This window comes from Ictalurus punctatus, unplaced genomic scaffold (assembly GCF_001660625.3).
Source record: "Ictalurus punctatus breed USDA103 unplaced genomic scaffold, Coco_2.0 Super-Scaffold_100046, whole genome shotgun sequence".
Taxonomy (NCBI): domain Eukaryota; kingdom Metazoa; phylum Chordata; class Actinopteri; order Siluriformes; family Ictaluridae; genus Ictalurus; species Ictalurus punctatus.
The window spans coordinates 210266-237348 of record NW_026521087.1 but is presented as its reverse complement, the minus strand read 5'-3'; the positions used below and the strand labels follow the sequence as shown (position 1 = coordinate 237348).

Below are 27083 nucleotides of genomic sequence, written 5' to 3'. Positions count from 1 at the left end.
ACACACACACACACACACACACACACACACACACAAGGGCGGGCAAGTAGACATAACACACACACACACAATCTCTCTCACACATACTATTATAACTTTATAAGAATAATAAAAAGGAATATTAAGATATTATAAAGGTAATGTCTTATAATAAAAAGTATATATATATACATTTTATAAAAATGCTATTAAGAAGTAGGACGTACAGTAAACCGGTTTTTCAAACAGCATATATAATAAGAGATATAGAGTAAATCTGAAAATAAAAACTAGAAATACAGGAAAATATAACTTACTCATGATTCAGATGGTGAAGATTCTCGTCTCGCAAGGAAGGCCTTAATTTTTAGAGAACCATGAAGAGAGCCAGTTATAAGGGTGGCTGGGTCAAACTGCCCCCCCCCCTCAAGATAACAATAAGACCAAGGTCCCATTAGATTGTTTAGTCTTCTCCACTTTCTATTCTCTGGGTAAATGAAAAACGAAGTTTCTGATGCCCTAGGTAACTGAAAATTCTGGTTTCTGATCCTCTGAGTAACTAGAAACTCAGGGTTTTTATTTTCTGGGTTATTAGAAATGCCTGGGTTCTGATTTTATGTGTAAATTAAAACCCCTGGTTTCAATTCTATGTGTGAGTGAAATAGCCCTTTTCTGGGACATAAGAGTAAGGTAAATGAGCTCTTTTTTAACCCTATTGGTAGTGAGATCATAGTCTTTTTGAAACATATGGGTTATTTAGTGTGTAAATACAGTATAAATACTGGAGCTTAAGCTCAGGGTAGGGGGATCACTTCTGAGAATTCTCATCGGTGTGGATCTCGTTTGGTGAAATGGAAGCAATAAAGCTGGACCCTTGCTTCTTCTCACTCACGGCTGGTGTATTTTTCTATCTCCAACTGGGCTCAGAGGTAGATGTGAGTATTGGCTTCTAAGTTGAATTTTAAGTGTTTTTGGGTAATAGGCTAAATTTGAGCCAACACCGTGGATTTGGGTTTACCACCAGGAACACATTTAAAAGGGTTCTTTAGATTTACATTTATTCGGTAATTGACCTGATAAGTGAATTGACTACACTGTATGTAACAAGTTTTACATCAGACAGTACAGCAGTGAGCTAATTTTATAAAAGAAAAAGAAAACAAATGAATATACTCTTTATCTTGCCCACTGACATCGTTGAAACAAATAAAAATGAAATTACAGTCACAAATATATGAGCTCCTGCACCACACAATATCTTCAATTTCCAGGAGTTGAGACCCCCAACATTTTAAATGAACACACTGGATGGTGTGAGATCTACCAACAAACCCAAGAGCGAACTTCTCTCCCGCACTTCTCACAGAACATTGCGTAGTGTGTGTGCGCGCATGCCTAGCCTCTTCGCTTGTACCCAACATCGCTACTTACTGACACCTCCAGGACAACTTAGGCCATAACAGCTTTCCTAACTTAAACAATAATCGGACCATTTCTCACTTGGTTACATTAGGATGAGAGTTTGTTAGGATGGAAGAGAAATTAATGATTAAGACTCGTGTGAGAATTAATGTATTAATTGCACAATACAAGACAACCAATTAAAGGATAAGGATGGAAATGCAGTGGAGAAGTCATTAAAAAAATGGCCAGACAAATGCAACCTTAATGTTGGCTGACAAATGGCCAAACATTTCATTGTCAGTTGGTTTGTGTGTGTGTTTCTGTTAAAGGGATTAACACTGAAGGGGAATCTGAAAGGCTTCACAGGCCTCACCAATCCACAGCAGCACACAGACGCAGCCATCAACATTGGCATGGAAGAGCTCAAAGCCAGGTTTGGTGGTTTGCTGAAGGATGAAGGTGCCCAGACCCCTGTGGAGTCTTTCAGAGTGCTAAACACTGACACATGGCCAGAGGACCAGGCCAGCCTTCTCTCTTTTGGTGATGTGGCAGACCTGGTGAGGGATTTCAAGGAGCCTCTAGAGACGCAAGAACTTATTTGACACTGCAATACCATATGAGACAATGTTATGTAAACTCACTTGCTCTGTTCAATCCTGCAGATCGGTGTGCAACATGGCTGCAATGCAGGATGAGTGGCAGGGGCTGAAAATCAGCCACAATTTCAAGGACAAGACCTACAGTGGCCTGTGGGAGACCATGTTGACAAAGGACCCCTACAGGTTAGATTACAAGGTAGGCCTGCAGTAGTACTGAGTGGTTGTGTATGGTATCCTTTTATGGTTGGTTTTGATAAGTTAAGCGTTGTAAGCGTTTAAATGAAATTGAAAAGTATCATCTTTTCTCTAGAACATACTAGAGTTGGTGCAGATTATGCTGATGCTGCCCATTTCAATGCCTTCATGTTTAAACTTCTTCGTTAGAATAATCTCAGATTATTGTTTGAAATTTTCAGCTGTTTGAAATGATATCCTAGTCTGAAAATATCATGTTTTCCCAGTGTCAGAGAAAATTAAAGATGAAACTGCTACTTTGGGTTTGTAGAGTCACAGCTACATGGTCAGAACTAGCTACAGTCCCTTCTGAAACTATTGGAGCGGTGAGACCAGTTCATTTGTTTGTGCTGTACACCAAAGACATTTGGGTTAGAGATCATAAGATGGGGATGAGATGAGAGTTTAGGACTGAGGGTGATGAACAGCTTTCAGAATCAGAATAAGATTTACTTGCCAAGTATGCTTGAATATACAAGGAATTTGTTGATGATTTATAGCGATCCTACAGTGCATTTACACATACAGTGCTGCTTAAGACACAGAGTAATACAAACAATAAAAATAAAATAAAAAAATAAAACACTAATGACATACCACAGGACAGTTTACACCCCAAAAAATAATAATAAATAAAATGTAAAAAAAAACAAAACAACAATTGTTGACTCAACTTACAACATAAAGTGGCCTTTTTCCATTTTTTTTTTTTTTTAGTTTTTTTTTTAGTTTTATGAACTTCAATACAAAAGTTCACTTAAAGTAATTGTAACTTATAAAATGTAGTTAGGAAAAGTTAAGTCGTCTCAACTTCTTTATTCAACTGCAAAGTTGCCTCAACTAGCATTTAAGTTAGATGTACTCAATATTAGTACTATAAATATATTTTTAATATTTATACAATAAATATTAGTAAATAAATAAAATTGTATCCAAAATGAGAATAAAAGTATAAAATTAACAAAAAAAACAGCATTATCACACTTCAAAGGCTCAGCACACGTATTGTCTACAAACACGCAGTATAAGCCTTGTACACAAGTTGACCAATAAAATATTGCTGAAGCACACAAACCAATGTGTAATTATGATCAGAAGCCATTTAAAGTGTTAGTTCACCCAAAAATGAAAATTTACTGATAATTTACCCCAGGTCATCCATGATTTGTATGCATTTGTCTTCATCGGAACCCATACATAGGTCCATAAAACGCAAATGAATGGGTGCCTGAACTTTCAGTCCAAACAGCAGATAAAATCTGCATCAAAGTATTCATGGATGACCTGAAGATGAGTAAATCAGCAAATTTTCATTTTTGGGTGAAATAGCCATGTAACCATATCAAATGTGAAAAAGTTCCAATTCTATGTACTCAAGCTTGAACCCCCAAGCTCCATGTGAAAAAAAACCTGAACAATATGGTTGCCTTGCACCATTTTTACATCACTGCATTAATTTATTTTTTAGATTGTGAACTATTGCTGTGCAGCTCGCCAATTTTCATGAAAATTCTCTGAAGTACCTCAAAAGGTATATCATAGTTCTATGGGATACTTAATGTTCAGAACATAGAGTAGTCCAAGCAGTATAGCAAGAGCATCAGGAACATCTCCCCTTCCAGTATCACAGCAACATTCAGGACATCAGCTGGGACGAAACCATCATGTCTGGTATCATCACTCACAGTCAGGATGCCCACCTTAACTTCCCTAAGTGTGACTTCCACATCACCAGTTGGCTAAAGAGACAAGAAAAGAAAGAGAGGACTTGATATATTGTACTTCTACACAGTAGGAATACCATACTGCTACTGGGATTTAAAAAAAAAAAAATTGTGTAGCTGCAAGCTGCAATGGTCGGATTCCTCTTCAAGATTGCAGACCATTTCAAAATTGACATGGTGGAGAAATGTATCCCACATATGTAACATTTCAAAGCATTTGGATCAGTGGCAGATTTTAAGTTCATTTTTGTAGTTTTCCACAAATGATCATTGTCAAAAACAATGAGGAGTGAGAAGTTTGGAGAATTACTTCATGCTGATACAACACTACTTGAACATTTTGAATTTATTCCTGCTGCTCAAACAAATCTAAATGAAGTGTGCTTTGGCTGGATCCAAGACAAACAGTGCCATCTAGGGGATGATAAAGATAGTTACATTATGTTTATCTACCAAAGATACTGTAGTGCCCTCTTTGTGTGTGCCACAGATCGAGTACAAAAGGTTAATGTTCCATTGATTTATGGACACGATATGTGCAGACGTCAATTCACCAACATGTAAATAGTTTGTCATTTTTTTAATTTGATTCCTTATTGCTTATCACCCTATAGAAAGACATGTATCCTACACAAGTACACCAGTTCAAGTCAATCGGACATACAGCTCATAAAGAGAAGATTTTTGTAGTTTTGGACAAAGTGTACAGGAAAATCTATCATGGTGGACTTTATGGGTCCCAATGAATTTTTGTTCCTGATGGGAAATAAAGCATGTATACAAATTTTCAGACAATTTGGACTTATGGGACAGAGTGAAAATCATGTAAGTTTGGGCGTGGCCTGTAGCGCCACCTATGGGCTCATGTGGGCCAGTTACCTGTGGCCTGTAGTATCAATGTGCCAAATTTCAAAACTTACCATTCAGATCTTGTTATTGGTCACTTTAGGGAGATAATAATAATAGTAATAATATTAATAATAATAATAATAATAATAATAATAATAATAATAATAATAATTATAATTATAATTAAAGCTGCAAGCAGTGATGAAAGGGCCCTCGCACCCGGATACACGTTCTGGCTGCTCTGCCAGGGTCACTCAGTTCCAGTTTTTAGCACTTTTTTGCATTTATATGTTGTAAGGAGTGTGTCACAATGTCCAATGTATAATTTCCTGTTGGTAGCAGGTGGCTTTATGACTATAACTGAATATTGGCATGTTTATAGCCTCAGGCCAAGTTTTGTATAAAACATGTGACATTTGGTGCAGATTAACACTGTATGTTTGAGTTAATGTAAATCATGAGAGTTCATGTTAAAAGTAGGGATGTCACAATACCAAAAATGTAGTAGTCGGTACCGATACCACCAAAAGTACATGAAGTACAAAAGTACACCAAAAGTACATCCTCCTCTGGCAGAGAGAGAGCGAGTGTGTGTGTGTGTGTGTGCGTGTGTGTGTGTGTGTGTGTGTGTGTGTGTGTGTGTGTGTGTGTGTGTGAGAGAGAGAGGCGGGGGGGGGGGGGGTATTTTAATGATCAAACACTGTCTGAAAATGAGTGGAGGTGCACTCCTAAATGCGCACACACACACACACACACTGCTTATACTCTGAATGCAAGCATTAGTTTAAATTCACCGATGTTGTGGCAGGCCAAAAAGATTTATTAGCATTAACATTTGAATAATTATTAGTGACGTTAGCTGACGGGACACCGGCTGAATGGCGAGGCATAGCTTTCCGATACTAGCTTTCCTCTCAACAAGCTTTCCTCTCTTTACCTCTCAATGAGTCGGGGCAGAGCTAAACTTGTTAAGCTAAGCTAATCTTCTGTAGTTTTTCCTGTGTACTTGTAGGCGTTTTTTTCTTCTTCAACTCTTGTGGACCAACTAAAACATTTGCATGTATTTGTTGCCACATCAGGTCCAGAAGAATTGCAACCTCGGTACCTCCATTAAACTCTGTTCCAATGCTAGTGCAGAAAAACTAATACTGTCACGTTTTAAGAATGTTGGTACCAACCTGGTCTCCAACTGGTCTCAGAGGTAGATGTGAGTATTGGCTTCTAAGTTGAATTTTAAATGTTTTTGGGTAATAGGCTAAATTCGAGCCAACACACCTCTGATCTAGCGTGTAGCGGAGCGTTGATTCGGTCGTCTGATCGAGTTCTATCGGATCAGACGGTGATCCAAATCTAACTGATGTCTGTGCGAGGTTATTGATGAAGCTCGGTGCAGTAGCTGATGTGAAAGTACGTTTTATGCGGTGGCGAGGCGGAAATATGATCCATACGTATTATGAGTGAGATAAGAATGATCGGAGACAACTTCAGACTGTGGAAGTGTTACAAATATAATTTGTATACAATACAAAAGAGTGTGACCACCATTATGATTAGGCCCAATTACGTTCTGATTGACCTCTACTGAATCTAAGATGGACACAACCGCTGTTCTCAGAGGGTCTTCATTTAATGTTATGTACTCGTTTGGTTTAATCCAAGTTTCCGTTAAACACATTAAATTACATTCCTGATCAGTAATGATGTCGTTAACAATAAGAACCTTAGACGCAAGAGATCTAATGTTTAATAGTCCTAGCTTCTGATTAAAGGTGCTGGATGTGCATTCAGTATGATCTAATTTTAGGTTAATTAGGTTACTAAAACAAACATTCTGAAATTGTCTATGTATTTGTATAGCTCGGGGAACAGACACAGTCTCTATAGAATGTACTACAGGTGTTGGACTATTAATTGAACATTGCTTATGATGAACGTTGTTATTGTAGATGATGTGCTTACGGTAGACAGTCACTTGGAGTGTAGCTTCTTGGAGATGTTGTCAGACAGCAGTTCCGCTCCGAGGCTGCTGGGGTGCAGGCAATCAGGACGAAACAACCTAGGACGCTCCCAGAACAGATTCCAGTTATTGACAAACAGCAGATTCTGTTCATTACACTGTGAGGGAAATTACTCATTTTTACTTTGAAATAGTTTTATTCTTGTTCTGTTCCATTCTCATGTGAGGATAACGACTCAGAAGGCCATGTGATGTCACTGAGATCAGAATGTTTATCTGCTTACAGAGACACAAACATGTTCTTCTGTTCTAGGCTCATCTAAACATCATCTAAGATCCTAAAACAAAGCCTGTTTGAACTGCCTCAAACTGCTTCTTATCGGTACACAGAATGATGTCATGCTCCAAGTTTCATATATATAGTAGTGGTTTAGTACAAGGACTTCAGAACGCTCTCATTATTCTGTCCTGCTTTATTCTATCCTGTATTAACCATCTTTCTGTAATAAACCTTTTTACCTTCAGAGGACGAGTCTGTGAGTGTTGTCTAATTTTCACGACAGGAACAACGCACTACAATGCACACAATGAACACCTAAAGCCCTGTTCACACGGGGACGGTTCAAAACGGTCTGTTTAACGCCTCCTGTCGCTGTCAATGAGTTTTCACACTCAGGCATAAAACACGTGGCGGAAAAGCAGCAAAAACCGGCCGCCCAATGAGATTCGCACTTTTGTTCACGTGCCCGGAGCCGGTGAAGTTACATAAAAGTACCACTTGATGGCGCTCAAGTACAACACTGTCTTACAGACGAAGAAGAAGCTGAACAAGAAGACGCAAGCACCCGCCATTTTAGTGAGCAAGTATGTGCATAAGTGACCTATCAAAAGTCAAGTTATTGAATTTAGTAAAGGCACATGCAAACCCTTCTGCCCTATATGTACATTTTACACAGTCTCCCACAGAAAATAATCTCTCTTTTAAAACAAATAACTACTAATTACAGATTTAAATATAATAAACGTTGTTTTTATAATAATTATTACTTAAATATAATCGTTTTTTTTTGTTTGGAGAGCAGAAATGAGAAATGCTAACTCTCCAAACACTCGTTTTTAGAGGAAAAGCCAAACGTACACACAGATTTGAACTGATATTAAAGTGTAAAGTTCAAACAAATAGATAAATAAAACCATTGAGCAGTACCTTCTAACCCCCTGTAGAAAGATGGCGGTGACTCTCCAGATGAGCAGTAAACACCATTAATACTCTTCTTCCTTGCTTTTCCCCCAGCTCCTCCTCCTCTTCTTCTTCTGTGCTGAATTGTACATTACCGCCACCTAGGGATCAGGTGTTGCAATGATGATTGACGGAAGTGCAATATAATACAATACAATATAATAACATACAATTCCCTGTGTAGGCTGTTGCTATAGAAACGATAAAGTATTAGAGCATGTTCTGGAGAATTCGAAGGCGGTGTGGTATAAAGTGAATCAGCAATAAAGTTCTCAGCTTGAGTTGTTTTGTTTGCGTGTAAAGTATACAGACAGAGTAGATATTTCACTGATTATGTTAATGAAAAGGCTTTGCCTATTGCATAGGATTGTTGTGATTGTCGTGCAGCTCTTGTAAGATGTGGTAAGGAAATTTTTGAAATACAAACACAAAGAAGTGGTGGTTGCTTCGGATTAAGAAAAAAAAAACTGCCAAATTGATATAAACAAATGTTTGTGATGCCTGTGAAAGTCTTTCAAAAGTGAATCTGTAGGTAGTTTCCCTTCTGAAGACTGGAGCGAGTAAACACTCCTCAGGCACTGCAGAGTTTTTGTGGAGTGTGTGTACATTTTTAGACCAAGTGTGCCCTCAATTCCTCAACGTATCACACTGTTTAACTGTTTTCCCTCCCTCTCTCCTTTCGCCGAGCCCCACACGAATTTATGGAGATACTAGAGATCCAGATCCTTTCTGCCTCTGGATGGAGCTCAAATCTTCTTTAATTCCAGACTGCTGGGACTACGGCTGCTCCTAAGGCCATACAGACTTCATATGAATCCATAATGAACTTTTTCACACTATCTGTTGTTACCGAGATGAGGATGGGTTCCCTTCTGAGTCGGGTTCCTCTCAAGGTTTCTTCCTCTTAAAACATCTTAGGGAGTTTTTCCTTGCCACCGTCGCCACTCAGTGGCTTGCTCAGTTGGGATAAAGTCACACCTTTAATATCTGTATACCATGTTGATATTTCTGTAAAGCTGCTTTGAGACAATGTCTATTGTAAAAAGCGCTATACAAATAAAATTGAATTGAATTTAACACGCACAATAAAAAAATAATAATCATCAATACTCCTGCTTTCAGTTCAGAAAGAGGCGGTCTCCACAGCATCGGTGGAAGATTACAGCAAAAAGATCACGTGTGTGTGTGAGATAAAATTATTACCTAACTTGGAATAAAAATAAGTTGGAATGAACTGAATGTAGCAATACTTGGTCTAGCACTACTGCCATGTTCACATATCTGATTATTAAACTATGATTTAAGACTTTTGGCACTTCCAAAATGAAATTAAACAAAATCCAGGCACGTAAAAAAAAAAAATCCACTGGTATAAAATAGCTGAAATAAAAACAGTGTATAGTCAATTAATTTAAAAAAAACAAAACCACGATCTGACTGGCTCAAAATTATGAAACAAACATCACTTATTATGAAATTCACAGTTGTGATTAGTTTTAATTGCTCCCTAACGACACCATACCGACTTAAAATTGGCTAAATTCATTCAAATAACGGGAAGATATTATTATAATATTGCCTACTACCTAGGCAGCATTTTAAAATTTGTTTTTCAAGCTGAGCTTCTAAGTAATTGTCCCATTTGTAAAGTTAAGGAAAAAGTCCACAATGTCATGTCAATCTACTAAATAGATTTTAAAAAGTTTTGCGCTGTTCGATATAATGTACCATATACATTAGCGATATGAAAACTGAACATTCGCACACGCCCACTGTGCGGTTCTAACCAATCCTGTTAATGTACAAACATAAAATGGTTAAAATGACCTCACATGAGCCAAATGAGAGAGTAACAGAAACACAGACAGCAGACTCAAAGGAAGGGCCTCAAATGTAAAGCCTTGAACGCAGAGCGTCAGACGGACCGCCCCCACACCTCAGACATGCACAGCTACACACATAGATCCTCAGACGCAGAGCCACAAATGTACAGTTCTAGAAAAACAGCCTCAGAGGGAGATCCTCAGATGTACAGCCACAGATGTACAGCTTCGGATATACAGCCTCAGATGCAGAGACCCGGACATAGAACCTCAGAGGTAGAGCCACAGATGTAGAGCTTTCAGAGGGAGATCCTCAGATGAGCAGCCTCAGATGTAAAAACCTCAGAACCTCACATTCTGCTCTGGATTTGAGAGTTAAGAGTTGGTCCTACAGTAGTGTGACTCTCCACTTCCCATCAGATTTAGGGACACACATGTCAAAGTTCCAGTAATATATATTGTTTGGTCCCATAAGGTGAGGCAGAGTGTAAATCTACGTTACTGAAGTACACTAGTGACTGTAACTCGTCTGATGCTAGGCACAATTCGTTAGCCGTTCTCTACACCATCCATTAATGGAAAGGAAAACTGATTAGACCATTAGGGTTCATTAGGGTGGTGGAGCGTTCTCAGCACCGCAGTGACACTAAGATGGCAGCGTGTGAGGTGCTGAGGATACAGTATTTTTCTGGGATTTTCTCTGACTCTCCACTGACCCTTAATTGACCTCTGAGTTTCTTCCTGTAGGGAATAATGAAATACAAGAATTACCCCCCCCCCCCCCCCGCCATTACAGTCAGGGCATGTTTGGTGTCTGACTTTCAAGTGAAAAACTAAAGAAACAAAAACCAGAAACAAAAAACACATCTTGGCTGCCTCTGGGGTGAATTGTGTAAATTTGATCTGAAGACAAATCATTAGTTTAAGAGTGATTAAATGTGTAAATTGTCACAGGTTAAGAACCAACATGGGTTATGCAAAAACCAAACCCCTGCTCTAACTCAAATTAGCTTCTGAATGTAAAAATAATGTAAATATTTCTCCGCTTCCTGTTCCTACTAACCACCAGGTGGCGACAGTGAGTGAGTTACAAGTACGTGTCCTCTGAGCTGTTAATGCTCTGTCTGGAGTTGCGCAGTGTGTTGTTTTTGTACTCGGGAGCAGCAGGAGAGTCGTGGGTGGCAGGTGCGTTGTGCGTAAGCAGAGGGCTTGAGTCTGTAGATGGATCCAAAATGGTGGCTGAGTTTTCTGTATTATTAGGGAGCTCATCATGGTCAGGTTCTCTGGATTGGACAGGAGCACATTTCAGCAGGTGAGGACGCCACGCTGAAGGTGATCCTTAGCAGTTAGGAGGGATAGATGTTGCAGTGGGATAGATTCCGCCTCTTTCTTATCGATGGAGGAATTCGAGGACGCTGCACGAGTCGCTCTGTAGAAGTGCTTGTTTCTTTGACCTGATTTTCCTGCATTGTAGGGAGCCGTGGTGGATGCGATGGTGGATTTGGAAGTACAAGATTTAGATTTTTCTGGTTCAGAAGCTGTATGTCCAATATCTGACTAGGTTTAGACTCGCCAGGTAGCGCGTAGGGGTTAGGAATGAGGGCTTGGTTTTTCTTCAGGCTCCCTCTCTTCTTCCTGAGGTTCAGCTCGGACTTCTCCTCAGGGATCGATGGGTACTGGACCATAATGGTGGGTTTCTGGCGGAGGTCTTGGTGTGTATGAGGCTCGGTGGCCATGATGGAGCGAGCACTGTGCATTCTCTGAGGGTAGTCTAAAGTAGTGTCAGTTATATTTGTATAATGTAAGGTAAATAATTTTAAAGTATAGAGATTAGAAGAAATTAATGTAATAAAGTTAGCTCGAAGGGTGCTGCTTCCTCAGTGACACTTCAGGTTGCCATAACAAAGAGGCATTCATATGAAGTTGGAAACTGTGCAGAGGTTTAATGTGTTTCTAATTGAAAGTACGAACTCTGAGACAAACTATTCATGCATTAGTGCTGCTCCAGCTTTTTAGTGTCCATCACATTTTTGTGTGAAAGCATCGCTGTGTGCACCATTAATCCAGAGTCTGTGATTAGATTATCCACATCATGTTCAAATAAATATTTCTGTAGGAAACGCTTTAGAGCGGGGAAGCCTTACTGTGGTCCTGTAAGACTACAGTCCAGTACAGTTTGGGAATTTTCCTGAATCACACCCGATTTAAGTCCTCGGGTCATTAGGTAGGAGTGTTAGATGAGAAATCATCACACTGTGCATGATCACAGGAATTCAGGACCAGAGCCAGGCTCCCCTGATTTATAAATTAATTGTTGATGACCTTAAAGTGATTCCCAGTGAAGATTTATCATCTTTTTACAAGCATCCTTTTCACATGTAAGAAAAATAGAAATCGCAGTGATTTGTACATTTGTGCTCTGCATTTCTTTCAGAGACGTGGGACTGAATTGTTGTGTATATAGGCAGTTTTTTTGTGCTCTGAAATTGACCGGACTTTTGAGAAGATAGCTGCTCATGGTTTAATTCACTTTTAAAAAGGGACTGTCAATATGTAGTGAGCGTACGTGTATCAAAAGGTGGTTGTGTTGAAGAAACCTTGTTGACCAATCTTTGCTCTGTCTGTGTGTGTGTGTTTACTGGTACAACAGTGGTAGCAGATTTGCAGAGCCGAGCTTACAGTAACGAAGACGCTCAAGTGTACTTGTTTGGAAGATGTAGAAACTCAAGTCTTACATGTTAGCACAAACGTCTTTTTCCTTTATTAGGGAATTTGTGCTTTTGGACATTTTTGAAAGATATCATGCTTGTGAAATGTGCTTTGCGTGTTATTCATGTTCAACTGGTTGTATGGGTGTATCTTTATGTACACTCGTAGCAGTGCAGCTACAGTACAATAGATTGCGTTAGCAGTCATATCAATGGTCATATGAAGTGTTTGGGCTCAGATTTGTGTCTTTTTGAATCATTTACACTCTATGGCACCTTTTTACGGTTTTGCTGTATGGGCTGTGTTCCAATTGATCTGTGTTTGATCATTTCCTCCCTTCGCTCAAACATTGTGTTTGAGAAGGCCTTCTTAGTTGAACGGTTGTTTTCCTCAGCTCTGGATTTAGCTGTAGGGCCCAGAGGTTTTTGGAGTTTGAAGAGGAGGCGATAAAAGATTTGGAACACAGCCCTGTTTTCCTTTCCGGGGTTCCCCGGCTTTTTCCGTCACCAGTCACCTCCTAGCCGAGCTCAATTCTGCTGCAGCTTTTTAGCCACAAGCTGCTGGTGCTCGACTTCTGAGGCCTTATCCTGCTAAGCGGCCGCACTATGGCAAAAAGGAGAGTTCAGTATGCCGACTGTATGAGCTTCAGTTGAATGTGTATGTGGACGAACTCTTGGTAGGACAGTCCAGTATATTACAGACGAAAACATCCACAATGCGTCTACTAAATATTGTTGAATGTCCGCTCGTATGCAACTCTCCAACAATGTCACGTCCTATCGAGAGTTTCAGTCGATGTTTATAATCTAACCCAATGGGATTTTTTTTTACTCTGGTGTAATTTTCTTGACCATTTTAACGCAGCATCTCTGGTGTTACTTTTGTCAAAATGTAGAACACCAGAGACGAGGCAATGACGACGTGATCTCGTTCCTTCGTGTGTTTTTGCCTCAGATTCTGGCGACTGTTCAGACTCTGTTTGTAGCGAAATTTCAAATTCACAAATGCCTTGAACAACGTACATTTTCAACAATCCGTTTAAATCGACTGGTCCATTTCCGCTGCACGGTGGATTTGAAGGATGCACTGTGATCAGTGTGGCGACGTCTGGGAATCGAGTTACTGAAAAGGCCACGAGTTGGAGGGTACATTTAGTTTCTAAGGACATCTGGGCTCTTGGTGTCTTTTGGATAGGAACTGCAAAACTTTTTCTATAAGGGTGAAAACAGATGCATGCTTAGATTCTTTATCTGTAGACAGTTTATCTTGCTTACTACATTGACGTATGAAGTTTGGACCGGTTCTGTAGAAAGAGATTAAAATGAAGGGGAAAAAAACAAAACAAAAAGACAAAGTGAATTTGTCCTGGATTGTTTTATTTATTATTTTCCATTGGGATGTCAAAAGCTTCTTCAACTTGGCCACAAATCTAACAAAGCCAGGTACATTGTCAAGTATTGCCCCAAAATACCTCTATGGTAGATGGATGTGCTCACTGATCACTTGTACATGTGCTCATTCATACAATTATCCAATCAGCCAATCATATGGCAACACCACAATGTACAACATCAAGCAGGATCAGATGAAGAGCTTCAGTCAATATTCACATCAAACACCAGAATGTAATCCAGTGATTTTATCCGTGGCATGGTTTTAGATTCTAAATGAACAGAAATTAAACACTTGATGTATAAATAGGTGGATGTGATACTGGCAGAACTGTGTGTGTGGTGTGGGTTGCATGCATTGGGGGGTAAAATAATTAAAAAACAGTCAAGTGCACATAGCAAGCTTTGTTTCATGCTTTGTGTCGATGATCAGCTCACTGTATTGGGTCAAAAAATAAATAAATATCTGCAGATCGCATATTTAAGCCAAACACATCCAATTTCTATCTACATCTTATCGATCACCACACATCCATGAAGACTTTCCTGTACATCACAGATTACATTTTTGACTTTTCAGTCACAAAACATCCAGACTGATTGATTAATATTAGCTAATATACTGTGATTTCTCATATAGAGGTCATATTATTTTCTAGACAAACTATTTACTGTTAGCTGCTGATCTATTGCCTATATCCACAAACATTTGAAAGCAGCAAAACTTTTTATTTGGGATTAAGTAGAAGGCTGTCTAGAAGTAACATTTTGCCCAACTCCTCACCTCTGCCAGCAGTGAGAGTGCATGATGTGGCCACAGCTGCCGGTATGGGTACCAAAGGACAGGTCAGGGTGCATGAAGAGGGGATCATAGCTCTCTGTAACACACATGTATCCTCCAGAAATAAGCACACTGGCTACTCAAACCTATCCAATTACTTGACTTGCTCACAATCCAGGTAACCATAACCTTACCTGGATTGTGAGGGGGTCTTTTGCGGTTCTTGGACATGACATGACCGTAGAGCGTTGGACAAAGGCAGCGAGCACCATGGCGGTGCCATCAGGTAGGATCTCCTGCGCTTCGTGACACAGGATACACATCTCCATCTGCCTCCTCTCTCCTCCTCTGGCACTCCAACGACGAGGTCCCACACACACCAGAGCACCATCACATGAACTGGGGCTGTACCAAGCAGAGACGGATGGTTACAAGTACACTATAACCTTAATTTTATGTTAAGGTTACTCTGAATTTGTTAAAATAATCAATGTTGAATAAATGGGTTCATCTTTTTTTAATCACCAGGAAATGGCCTAGGATCCTCTCTACTCATTTACCCCAACAGAAAATGCTCTAAATGAATATGCAAGATAAAGAGTTTAAGGATGGGAATTTACTTATGTTACGTGAAGACCACCATTATATGCAAGAACTTTTAGGACAAAGAACAGACAACTGCTCAGCAAAGTCAAGGAACTGTTGATGCATGCATTTACTGACATAAATGTACTGACTGGATATTGAGAATACAATACAAGTTGACTTATTAAGAACACTGTGTCACTACGAGCATGCTTAGGTACCTATGCTCTGCTGATGTAGAGGCTGAGGCGTCCAGATCCTCTGAATCCTGCGTGAGCAGATCTATGTACTTATTGAAAAAATGACTCTGGCTCTCTAATGTTTGAGCCATGGTCTTTTTCCAGCACAGTTCAGCTTTCCTTTTTCTCTCTGCTTTGTCCTTGTCCCACACAGTCTGCAACACACACACACACACACACACACACACACACACACACACACACACACGTAGATTTAATCTCTTCAACACTTTAAAGGGTAATGGTTAACATGTCCGTGGAATAGAAAGTTGCTCAAACTCTGACCTCCTTGTGACAGTGCCCAGTTCCTTCACAGGGAGGTGCAGCAGCTGTGCACTCGCGCATCGTTTTAATGCTAACCACCATCTGTGTAGAAAAAGATACATAATTTAGGAAAATACTTTTACAAGAAAACGATACAGCAGTGCAGTTAGAACTACATGCACACACAATCAAAGTCTTGCAAAACTAAGCAGATGTTCAATAGAACACATTTGTGCACTAAAAAGTATACACACACCATACCATTAAATACTGAAGATGCATTACAATTTTACTAACATTTAATTTGCCTGTTTCTCTTCAAAGTACATACTACAATACATCATTATTGATGTATTGTAAAGGCCATGGCCTACACCATGGCCTTCATATGTACATGTTCTGCCTGGTGCAGGTGTCTTGACAGTTTTCACTATATGGAAAATAAAATGCACACATCACAGTGCATGGAAGTTCAGTTTGTGTAGTAAGCAATCCTTACATGTCATTTAAATATTCATGTTGACATACAGCTTTTAAGTAACACGCACAATAAGCCACATCAAAACACCCCTAGGGCCACCTTCAGATGATCAGCAGCAAAACCGCTTTGTGACAGTGAAGCATTTGTGCTTCACCGTGGTGAGAGGTGCTGCTTTGCCTACCGGCCACACCACCTTGCGCGGTGTTGCACTGCTTGGATTTCAAACAGGTCTTGATGATGCAGCACTGCTTTAAACGTCATGGTAAAAACGCTCATCTTTTGTATGTTGCGCCTACCTTCAGTGAGCGAATTGTAAAACATGCTAGGCTGCCACCTGGTGGACATATTAGGTGCACGCATAGAGAGAGTAAGGCAAATTGCAAACATAATCAAGATGTAATTTTACTTTAAGGATCCAGCGAATCATGTCTTTGTGCACTTCCAAGTGAGGCGCGCGCTGCAAGGCCTCTAACAGAGCCAGGATGCTTGGAGTGTTGCCGGGGGCTTCATTTTGCTGAATTTAGTACACCATGTCATTTTAACAAACATAGAAACATTTACCCTCTGCAGCATGGACTCAGACCAGTGTCCTCCAGTGGGCTCCATAGCCCACTGCAGCACAGCTCCCAGCATGCCAAGCAGCACGTCACACTGCAGAATGTTTCCCAAGCTGGCAAACAGTGGGCAGAATGGAGGCAGGGCTACGACACACACAGACACTCACACTTTAGCAATCTGCATTCAACTGACCAATCATTTTCAGATATGACTACAATCACTGAAGAAATAGCTTACCTGGGTCCTCTCCATTCTGTCTCTTAAGCTTTCGCTGAGCTTCCTCTGCCTGTATCCAAAATAAACTACATCAAAATTTAGAAAAACCATTAGTGCTCATGTGACTAAAGAGAATTACTAAATCTGCCAAAAGCAGCACATCACCTTAAGGACATCCTCAGCACTAACAGCCAAATCAAATGCAAACGGATAAGTGCATATATTGAGCTTCCAAAGAGCATTTCCTCATTAGACCACTAGGCACTCAAACCGGTATTTTGTCATTTATGTGCTTTTCTTTATCAATCACACAATCTGACAGAGGCTCTACACTTAAGAGAAGGAACTAAAGAATGAAGTAACACGTGAGTTGCAGACAGTTTTAGTTACTGCGTAGCAGGAGCTCGGGTACATGCTTTAAGTAGTGAATTATTATTTACAAAAACTGTTTTCAGAATTGTAATGCTGTTCTCTCCAGGGAAGGGGTCACAATGTTAACGGATGTCTGCCCCAGAGACAATAACAGCACCGAGACTCTTCCCGTAATGTCTAACCTGAAATTTTCCTGTAATGCTGCAGACCGAGGGGTCCTGGTCCATGCCACCATGGAGGACATTTTAAGCTCATTGTAAAACACTGATTTTGAGTTTCTTGAAGCATTTTGGTGTTCATTTGGAAGTATGCTTGGCTCTTTATCTTGTTGAAAGCCATGTCTGAACCTCCTGGCAAGGGCAAGCTAAAAGGTTCTGGGCTAAAATGTGATTGCTCCTCCCTCCCTCTCCCTCTCCCTCTCCCCCTCCCTCTGCTTCAGCAGTTCAACCCCAGATACCAGGCAAAAATTACTTCATGTATACAGAGATCCCCAAACTATACACCGAAACCAGACCTCATTTCAGAACAGCTCAAAGAAAAAACATTTTATGCCTACATATTTATTATATATCTATTTTGTAATTGCTTTTTATATTATGTGACTATTGTTTTATATAATGCTCAAGTGTTTAAATAAAGGAGTTAAAAGTATTATTTATTTATACACAGAGTGGTATCGAGTATCGTGTATTTTTGCTGGTACCGACTACTAGATTTTTGGTATCGTGACATCCCAGGATTGGACATTCTATGTTTGAGTTATAACAACTTCCTTTTTCATGGTGAAACTTCTAAATTTGTGAGAGCGCCACGCCCACGGCGAGCAGCAAAAATTCAAAAGCTTCGGAATTTAGCATCGTCAATGCCTGTAGATGAGACTGACTGAATGTGATGACGATCTGATGAAAGCTCCAGGAGGAGTACGTTATAGTACGAGGCCTGGAAATGGCAAAAAAAAAAACGGAGGAAAAAATTAAGAGAAACATCAAAATGCTGACTTCCTGTTGAGTTTAGGGTATGGGTTCAAGAGACCAGGGAGTCAGCCATTTTAAGTGTTGTCTCAATTGCAAAATCCTTCCAGTGCACTGGAACGTTCACTCCCTAAAAAATCCCCACAATGCACCACAAAAACCAGGGAGTATCGATACTCACTGTGTTCCCTTACTGGAAATGACCTCATGTCTCTCAGCTAATGTCCCTCTCTAGTGTCTGGTTTAAAATGAGCTCAATCTGCAAACCCAAGGTGGCTGATGTGTCCATTGTTGCTGAATATTTGAATGGAGCTATACTGAGAGCTATTGTAAATGCACTGTAGCACTTGTCTGTCCTGCAGACTTCATAGTTGAAAATGTGAACTGCTTGCTCCCAAAACTTCTTTAGTGCAGATTAGGGCTGCACAATTAATCGAATATCGATCGCGATTACGATTTTGACTGTCCACGATTAAATGAACATGATCGACTGCGATATTGACATTTAAATTCCGTCCTCCGCTCACAGAAAACTCCACTGCAGATCAAATCAAGCGGCTCTCCTACACTACAGCCAATCACCATAGAGTGGCGCAGGGATGACGTCATTTTGTAGTGCCAAAACCCCGAAACGGAATTAGCATTTCAGCCCTTGATTTGCTAGCTTCGACATTAAACCTAATCACGCTGAGTGGGAAACAAACTTTGCAGATAAACTCGGGACTCTACGGTGCAACCATTTCACTCGCATTTGTGACTGAAAAGTACTTTGTGCGACTGTGAATAAATATTTAAGTGATATGCAAGTGACCTGTTCGAAGTTGTATAATACAATCGGAATAAAAACTACAGGAAGTCCAAAATACATCTACACCGCGCAACAGTTCCTTTCACACTGCTTTTCATCTCCTCAGTCCACTGTACAAGTGTGGAAATACTGCAAAGAAGCCATTATGATGAAGTGAGTAACTCTACATCATCTGCTTCTCTCAACTCTCCGATCTCACAACCGCCATCTTTTATTGATCCCGCAAAATGACCTGAACTTTCACCTGCTCGTGTAGACACAGCGGCTTCAGGCGGAGTAAATTAATAATAATGTTACAAGGTGGGTTTAATTCAGACTTCTTTATTAAATAATTCCTCACCAATCACAATCAAGAGTAGCAACTGTTCCGTCTGTAAACATACAGTGCACTGCAGCTCTCCTTCACTAATGCTAATTCACTCCATTTAAACTCACGGTTGCCAGATATCACTAGAAAAGTCAACTCCAGTTTCCATGTTTTGATTTATCCCCCAAAACACAATATTATCAGCATACATGGACACTGTACTGGGGAACCGATCTAAAACTGAAACAAAAATAAAACTACTAAAATATAAAGACAGAAAATGTGCTTAGTTATAAATAAATCATTTTATATATATATATATATATATATATATATATATATATATATATATATATATATATATATATATAAACTGATATTATAATAACTTCATAAAATATAAATAAAATGAAAAATGAAATAATGTTTAATTACTATGGGTTGCATTTAATATCAATTTGACCTTAGATCACTATTTCCTTAGAAAGCTACTAGCCTTTTTCCTAATATGGATCATTTTTGTGTCAGTCTACTCTTAATTAGGACTCTTTATTGTTTAAGATATTTTAAAATAAATATTTTAAGCTGTATATTTATCAATTAATCAACAGTATTTCTCATTGCTATTATTTTATTCAGTTAACAGTGAACATGAGCAGAGAGATAACATTTAACTGTTTATGACAGAATTCCTGATTAAAGTTTAAATAAAAAAAGATTGGTATCTGGATCAGTATCATCTGTAAAAATCCTGATTGGAGCGTCCCTAATGAACACCATTAAACTAAAGCGCTTTGCATCTGACGGGTAAATGAACTCACCCAATCACATCCTATATGAGATTATTCAGATATCTACACAATACACACAGAGTGGTTCGAGAACTGACTCCAGCCCAGAACCATGAGAGTGGAAATGTCTAATAGTGCAGCTTTAAATATATTTAACAGGAGTAGACTTCAAACACTGAAAATTGAGGTGTATTGTATTTGTTTACAAGGTGAACAGGTTAACAGTTGTTTTGTGCATACAGTCTGTAAAATGAACTGAAAATATTAGATTTAGTTTATCAGAAGATAAATTAATGTGTCATCGCTCACACGATGTTCCTAAATTCTGTCATAATTGACCAGCTCAAGTTCTCATGCCTACTTGTGTTGTATTGTGGCATGATAAAACCTGAATGTGAAAGTGCATTAAAAAATATGTTGTCACTAAAATCAATTAATAATCGTGATAAATAATCGGGATCTCAATATTGATCAAAATATCGGGATTATCATTTTGGCCATAATCGTGCAGCCCTAGTGCACATGAACACCTATAACTTACACAATGTCTGGGGTAACTGTTCTGCTAGACCTGACCAGATTTTCTCATTGACTTCATGCCAATAAAGGGTACAATCAATACCCAGACACCTGAATATTCGAATAATATGCTCCTTCGACAGTGGGACAAGTGAGAGCGTCCTGACCAGCTGTCTCACGGTGTAGTACGGAAACTGCACCGCCTCCAACCGCAAGACCCTACAGCGAATTGTGAGGACAGCTGGAAAGATTGTGTTGACAGGACTCAACTCTTCCAAGATGGCGGCGCACACAGTTGCTGCGGCTCACGGCTCTCCTCAGTGCTCTTTTTCGTTGGCTCTTAATTTCATTGTACATGTGTATAGTGACAATAAAAGGCATTCATTCATTCATTCAAGATCATCGGGGCTCTCTACCCACCACACACCTCCTTCAACTACCGGTGCATCCGCAAAGCCACCAGTATTGTGGACGATCCCTTTCACAGACTATTCACCCTCCTGCCATCTGGCAGAAGGTACAGGAGCGTCTGTGCCACCACCAGCAGACTCTGCAACAGATTCTTCCCTGAGACAGTCAGATTACAGTGCTCACCTGGGCTAGTCATACACCTCACCCAGTAGGACTCATACCACTGCACACCGCACTAACCCAGTAAGACTACATAGCTGCATCAGTCACTTTATACTAGGGAACTATTTCTGCTGCCAGTATTGCTGCAATACATGTGCTGCTACATTACACAGTAGCTTATAGTTACAGTCCATGTCCTGTGTATCTACTGTCCTGTGTATTTGCTGTTTTGTGTTTTTATTGTGTTGCACTCGTCTCACACAGAACAGTACGCAAGACTACATAAAGTGTGTTGCAGCATGGTCTGGAAGGAATGTCACTTTGTTCTAGTGTATACAAGCTATATAGAGGAATGACAATAAAAACCCACTTGACTTAACTAATGGCACCTCAAAAGGTTAAATGTGTATTCGAATACCTGGCACATCCCTAATTAGAAAGACTATTAACTACTAAACTCGAAGTGTAATACATTCTGCACTAGGAAAGAATAAGGATTCTTGTTAAATGAACTTCACTTAGTGTTGTGGTTTTAGCAGATGGAGCCATTGCTTATTATAAAACTGAACAGCTATGAGAGTAAAAGCACTGCAAACCCAAATAAAAATTAAAGCATATTGCCAATTCTGAAAAAAAATGACATACTGCTGTACCTGCAGTGAAGATTTTCCCTGCACCCAAGACCACACGGCACTCTGAGTCTTCAGCAATCTGATTAAAGCATTCGATCATTTCACTGTAGGGAAAAAAAGCACTAATGATGTTATTATGCAAAGTTGCCTATAACGGAGTATAAAGCCAACACCTTATATAACAAAACAAAGAGGTCCAATGCAACAAAGCAGAATTATACATGGGGGAAATTAACACTTTTTTTTTTTACCTAAATGTCTTACAAAAAATTTTTTTTTTCATACTTTCATTTCCCACCCCCAGATAGCCTTTAAGAACGCTTTTGACAAGAGAAGAACGTATTGAAATCATTCTCATGCCTGGATCAGGAAGCTGTGGCAAGGTTGCGATGGACTAACAGGAAACATGGCAAACACAGCAAACATACAACACAGTTTCCAAACTTATTAACAAATTCAAAAAGACTGCAAGTGTTGCAGACCAACCGAGAAGTGCACGTCCACTGACGAAGGCACAACTGACCTGGTACTGGCAGACATAGTCCTTATGGTATGGAGACTTTTGGAAAACCCTGTAGTTATGTCCTTTATTTGATGAAAAAACATACCTCCAGTAGGCCTAGTTCATGGCGTTGTGTTTCTCTTTTCGGTGCAGCTCTACAGGAGTGATGTGATTGGCTGGGTGGGTGACTGACAGGGTGGTGAAGGGTGGAGTGGGACCTCCTGAAGTCGACATGGCTCGAACAGCGTTCAGAGTAGGAAACCACAGGCTCCTGTCTGATAAACACCAGTCAACAGGTTAATATGATGACTGTTTACGGAGATGAATAAAGGACACAAGACTATGGCCCCATACACAGTGATGGACAATTTACAGACAGAAAAGTGACTGAAACCTTTGTTTGGTGCTACAATGAATAAATCATCTTAGTCCTAGTGGGTTTATGTTAGGAGACATTAATGGAGCATTTCTGAAAGGAATCTCCAGTGTCAACACTGTAAAAGTCAGGGCTATAAGTAAAGCTATAAGTTTTCAGATACAGCCAAGACATCAGCACAGAGGACATTTTTGTGGCCCTATCGGTAACATGACAAGCAGCATTTTGCTTTGTTTTATATATAAAAAAAGTTTTGTTTTTTTTAAATAAAATAAATAAATAAAAATAAATAAACACACCACACAATAGGTGAGGGAAGAACAGCTCTTACAACATGCTAACACAAGTGAGAACAGGAATGTGTTTTCATTCTACAACATTAAATGCAACTATACACCGATCAGCTACAACAGTAAAACCACTGACAGGTGAAGTGAACAACACTGATTATCTCATTACAACAGCACCAGTGAAGGGGTGGGGTATATCAGGCACCAAGCGAACGGTTGGGGAAAAATGGGCAAGGGTAAGGATCTGAGCAACTTCGATAAGGGCCAAACTGTGACGTCTAGATAACTGGGTCTGAGCATTGCCAAAACGGCAGGTCTTGTACCTACCAAAAGTGGCCCATGGAAGGACAACTGGTGAACTGGTGACAGGGTCAAGGGCCCCCAAGGCTCACTGATGCGACTGGGGAGCAAAAGCTAGCAGAGGCAGTGTGATGTTCTGGGCAATGTTCTGCTGGGAAACCTCGGGTCCTGGCTTTTGTGTGGATGTTAATATACTTTGACACGTACCACCTACCCAACACTGTTGCAGACCATGTACACCTCTTCATGGCAACAAAATTCCCTAATGGCAGTGGTCTCCTTCAGCCGAATAATGTTCCCTGACACACTACAAAAAATGGTTCAGGAATGGTTTGAGGAACATGACAGAGTTCAAGGTGTTGACTGCCACCAAATTCTTTGAGCAATTGAGCATCTGTGGGATGTTTTGGACAAACAAGTCTGATCCACAGAGGCCCACCTTGCATCTTACAGGACTTAAAGGAACTATGGTCTTGGTGCCAGAAACCACAGCACACGTTCAGAGGTCTTGTGGCGTCCATGCCTCGACGAGTAAGAGCTGTTTTAGCGGCACAAGGAGGACCTGCACATTAGTCAGATGGTTTTAATGTTATGGCTGATATATATATATATATATATATATATATATATATATATATATATATATATATATATATATATATATATATATATATATATATATTTTTTTTTTTTTTAACAAATTGTTAGTGCTGCCAAGTTGCTGTGGTGCAAGTGGAATAAAACACTTTGGGATGTGCTGTTAACTCCACATTGAGCTGAAGAACATGCCACCCCATCAGTAAATATATTTTCCTAGAACAACTCTGTGGTGTTTTATTCATTTGTTGATTTTGTGGTCAGTAAACCGTTTGTGTGTTGATTTTGAGGTACGTTTTGGATCGTTGTCCTGCTGGAAGATCCAACCACAGCCCATTTTAATCTTTCTGGCAGAGGCAGTCAGGTTTTCATTTAATATCTGTTGATATTTGATAGAGTCCATGATGCCAGGAAGTGATGGACTTTTAACAGATTGAACACACCACATCGCTCTTATGCCAGTTGACTTTTGCAGATGAAGCTTTTCCATAACACTCCAGAGTGTACTTTACCACCTTAACATCACCTCTAATTAAAACTGTGAGATCATCGGCATATGCAGATAATTTGGTGGGTTGTTGACAGTTTAGAGTGTCGATTTGTAGACCTGTTAATTCTTTCCTAAGCTTATATAGCAGGGGTTAAATAATTATGCTGTAAAGTTGGCCCGACAGGGGGCAGCCCTGCCTGATACCCCTCTGAGCCTTCACAGCAGTACTTAAGCTTCCGGCCACTTTTATCATAAATGTAGCTTCAGAGTATAATAGACTCATCATTGAGATAAAATTTTCACCAAAACCAAAAGCCTTTAGGGTGTTAACCGCACTCTGTCCTCCCCACGCACGCACTCCCAGAGAGAGAGAGAGTCACAGATCAATAGAGACAGGCAGTCAGACAGAAAGAAAGTGAGAGAGAATAGAAATTGAGAGAGAATGACAGACAGAAAGTGAGAGACCGAAGATAGAAACGACAGTGAGACACACATACACAGAGAGTGAGACAAAGACCGATCAAGAGAGAGATGGAAAGACAATCAGACAGACAGAAAGAGAAAGAAATGGAGAGAGAGAGAGAGACTTGTTTCTCTCAGGCTCTCATAGTGACTCAGGCCTCAGCTGGCGCTGTCCTTGGTGCTGAAATCAGTCACCAGCCTGCAGTTCAGTGAATCTTCATTGCAGCATAAACATGATATGGGATGTTCAACAAGCATATACTGTACATGTGTGATGGTCAGGTGTCCACAAACTTTTGGCCATAGTGTGTTCTTGGAAAAAACGGAAGCTGGGTTCTAATGTTCAGACTTGATGACAATTTTAATAGAGCTGCGATGGTTTAGCCCGAGACGGGACTAAAAACACTCAATCCACCCTTGCACAGAAAGTGATAGGGGGCAAAAAACTATAAATAAATAAATAAAAATAAAATAAAAAAAAAGCTTCCAGCAGGGTTTACTGACTGTTTGGTAAACAGCTCAGCAGTGCAACACGTTATAATAATGCAGATACAATGAGGGCCTCAGAAACCATAAACTATTACGGGAATGGTCACTTAAAGCGTTCCCGTATTATGTACACACGCATAACAATAACAGGTGGTCATGGTAACGCATCACACAACCCCATCCTTGATTATCAGCTACTATAGGAACGATAACATATTAGAAAAAGTGCAATAATATACGAGGGTGAATCAAAAAAATGAAAACCTTATAAAAACACATGTTTTTTCTTTACAGACTTTTCTCAGCATTATAACTCTATAACTCTGACTTTCCACCAGATCTCTTTCCTTTAGCACACAAACACTTTGTACTCGATCAGCCTGACTCCCCTGGAGGTGTCCATCATGGAACATCATGCCAGACCTGAACGTCAGCACGTCTCGGAGCCACGGACGGGAGAAAAGGAAAGACACATGACGGTGTGGAGAGAAGACGAAACGCTGAGTGACTCAGAGAGAGCCTCATCGATCCACTGATCACATCATACCACTTATTATTATTATTACTGATGTGCCGAAGCTCGGTTTCCATTTTTAATCCCTTATAAGATTAGAGGTATAATCTGCTTATAATCACGTATACGATCTGATCATAATATACATCATGCATGTTATTGTTTTACACACACACACACACCCCTTCGTTGCCAGAGATCTAATTAAAGACTGAGATTGAACGTGTCCCTCCTTCTGATAGCGTAAAATTACACGTTACAGATTTGGAATTGCATTCTCGCTGTGATGTCTCACACTCTTTACTCTGGGAAGTGAGAGAGAGAGACAGAGAGAGTGTCAGAGAGAGAGAGGGAGAGTCGGAGAGATAGAGAGCAAATTTAATAATATTATTAATAATTTAAAAAACGGAGCAGGTCCAATAGGGCTTCACAGCAGCAGTACTTTACCTCAAATGCTTTGTAACACACACAGTGGAAATGGTGTAGCAAAGTCATGCAACCGTTGTGGGGGGAGAAAGCGGGGGGGGGGGGGGGGGGGGGGGGGGGGTATAAAATACAATTTTATAATTGTATACTTATTTGGCATACAGTGAATATTCACAGTTTAAGGCCATGTGGAACAATTTCCAAAATGCATTTAAATGGGGTAAATTGTGTACATTGAACCGAGAGTACTAGACATGTTTGCTAAAAGCAACACAAAGGCTTTATTCACACTGCAGGAATTTTATATTGTGTGTTTAGATTTTTTCTTTTAGACAGACTGTTCAACTGCAAATTTGTTCATCATTCAAAATCTTTCTGCAGAACTCTGTTGAAGATTCTGTACATCAGAGATTCATCTGAACTTCAACAAAACATTTCACATTTATAGTGTTTTGTCTACGTTCATCAAGTAATCACATTTATATAACATTAATATGTTTATTTATTAATCACGACAGCTCTACTGTGCACGTCTATTACACAACTATCAGTGCTGTTCTGCTGGATATCGGCTCATTTCTGGAGCAGAACAAACTAAAGTTCATTAGACTTACCTCTTGATCAATGCGGG

The 27083-nt window shown here is 39.8% G+C and overlaps 1 protein-coding gene across 1 annotated transcript; it reads right to left on the bottom strand.

Annotated features, from left to right (window-relative positions):
- Nucleotides 1-1020: 1020 nt before the first annotated feature.
- LOC128629981 (E3 ubiquitin-protein ligase UBR2) lies at nucleotides 1021-27083 on the bottom strand. The gene is made up of 10 exons (XM_053678531.1): nucleotides 27067-27083; nucleotides 17055-17119; nucleotides 16821-16960; nucleotides 15800-15880; nucleotides 15497-15669; nucleotides 14885-15095; nucleotides 14694-14787; nucleotides 7954-8087; nucleotides 6749-6845; nucleotides 1021-3955 (listed from the first exon to the last, which is right to left on the bottom strand). Exons 3-8 carry the CDS (start codon nucleotides 16890-16892, stop codon nucleotides 7957-7959), a joined length of 762 nt encoding a protein of 253 aa, XP_053534506.1. The 5' UTR covers nucleotides 16893-16960; nucleotides 17055-17119; nucleotides 27067-27083; the 3' UTR covers nucleotides 1021-3955; nucleotides 6749-6845; nucleotides 7954-7956.

Bases quoted from the DNA above. Each gene is read 5' to 3' on its own strand.
- LOC128629981 (XM_053678531.1), bottom strand. From the start codon at position 16,892: ATGCTGGGAGCTGTGCTGCAGTGGGCTATGGAGCCCACTGGAGGACAC. The intron at 15,096-15,496 runs GTACCTAAGCAT...TGCTTGGTACAG, and splicing joins TCTACATCAGCAGAGCATAG to CCCCAGTTCATGTGATGGTG. The intron at 14,788-14,884 runs GTAAGGTTATGG...TGTGTGTTACAG, and splicing joins AAGACCCCCTCACAATCCAG to AGAGCTATGATCCCCTCTTC.